Below are 1,730 nucleotides of genomic sequence, written 5' to 3'. Positions count from 1 at the left end.
CGTTCCGTGCCAACGGTGTCATCTTGGGGCCGCAAGCAACCCATAACATACCACACAAGTTCTCTCAAGTTCCCACCTCACTAATTTTTTCCCTCCCAGTATAAAATCATTCCCATTCAACATTTCCCTACGGTCACTAAACCTAATTCGTTACCATTACAGTGCCAACTTTTAGATTAACACTGCACAAATGCAGAAACGAAAAGCAGGGAGGAAGAAGTTCCATGAGACACGTCATCCTGTGTACAAAGGTGTGAGACAGAGGAACGGGAAATGGGTGTCTGAGATACGACAACCTAATAACAAAAACGCACGTGTGTGGCTTGGAACCTTCGCACGCTCAGACATGGCTGCTGTTGCGTACGACGTTGCTGCTTTGGCTTTTAAGGGTGATGGTGCTTCCTTGAACTTCCCCGGCGCGATTTCTTCACTGCCGCGTCTCAACTCGGCTACATCCTCTGTCAGGGCGATTCAGTTTGCCGCGTCACAAGCAGCGGAGAAGCACTTTTCTTGTGCCGAGCTTCAAAAACTGGGGGACGATCTTTCTTCAGAGGGAGGTTCTGGAAGCTTCTCATGGGATGAAGATTGTTCGGAGTTGTCGTCGGAAGAAGGTTCTAGAAAGTTCTTTTGGGATGAGGAGGAGGTGTTTAACATGCCGGAGTTGTTGAACAGCATGGCGGAAGCCTTGATCATTACACCCCCTGCTTTGCAGAAAGGGTTCAATTGGGTTGGTGGGGAAACCACAGTAGATTTGACTCTGTGGTGAAACTTTTGATCACTAGCTTAAATTCAAAAGTTTATGGAAGGTTGAGATTTGTCCTAAAGAACAAATATTTGATGTACCATATTTCCGTAATAGATTAAGTATGAGATATCTCTCAAAAATAACTTCAAAATATTATTAGAATGAACACTGAGTTCTTTAGTATAAGTTGTCTACTTCGTGTAATTAATGTTGTTTAATCATTTCAAAGTATTTTTTTTCAAATCAAAATGGGAGATTTTGTGAATGGAAAAATAATTGGATTGGGTAAAAGGATTTTAAGGTATAATCCAATTTGAATTTTAAATGTTAGCGGTTTATTATTAAAGTAGAAATTAGTTATAAGTTAAATTTTATGTGATTACAAAGGAATTACCAAAATAAGTTTAGAATCCAAATTCATTTCTTCAACTGAGAATTCTCTTGGACTTAGGACATGCTTGCGTGAAAGAAATTAAAAAGTAAAAAAGATAATAAATAAAACGAATTTTCTATTATTCAAATTAGCTTATTTATAAAATAATTTATAGAAGTATTTTACATTAGCATATTTTCAAAAAGTATAACTTAATTTAAACGTTTTTAAAGAAATTACTTGCTTTTATTCATTTATTTTTTATTAAAAATATTTTTAGAAAAGTTTATGAAATTAAATGCTCATATCACAATCATGCTGAAAACCTGGCTAATAAAAAAACGCATACGAACACGACACTTATCATTTACACTTCGGCTGACCTAATGACGTAATTGGATATGTCATTTTCCATGGGAAATTGTTTGAAGATAATTCACATTAGTCTTTAGTTTTCAGTTTTGGGTGAATTAAATTATTATAAAATTAAACTAAATTTTAAATAGCTTAATAAAATAAAATTAAATCATATTATTATTTAGATGAAATATTATTTTAATTGTTTGGACTAAGTTATTTAAATATCATAAGTTATAAATCAATTTGTTCTAA

At 34.3% G+C, this 1,730-nt stretch overlaps 1 protein-coding gene across 1 annotated transcript; it reads left to right on the top strand.

The window, feature by feature from the left end:
* Positions 1 to 225: 225 nt before the first annotated feature.
* Positions 226 to 870, top strand: LOC106770207 (ethylene-responsive transcription factor ERF027-like). Its single transcript, XM_014656030.2, has one exon. It carries the CDS (start codon positions 347 to 349, stop codon positions 764 to 766), a length of 420 nt encoding a protein of 139 aa, XP_014511516.2. The 5' UTR covers positions 226 to 346; the 3' UTR covers positions 767 to 870.
* The last annotated feature ends 860 nt before the right edge of the window (positions 871 to 1,730 follow it).

Source organism: Vigna radiata, chromosome 8, assembly GCF_000741045.1.
Source record: "Vigna radiata var. radiata cultivar VC1973A chromosome 8, Vradiata_ver6, whole genome shotgun sequence".
Lineage (NCBI taxonomy): Eukaryota > Viridiplantae > Streptophyta > Magnoliopsida > Fabales > Fabaceae > Vigna > Vigna radiata.
This window is presented reverse-complemented; position numbering and strand designations above follow the sequence as displayed.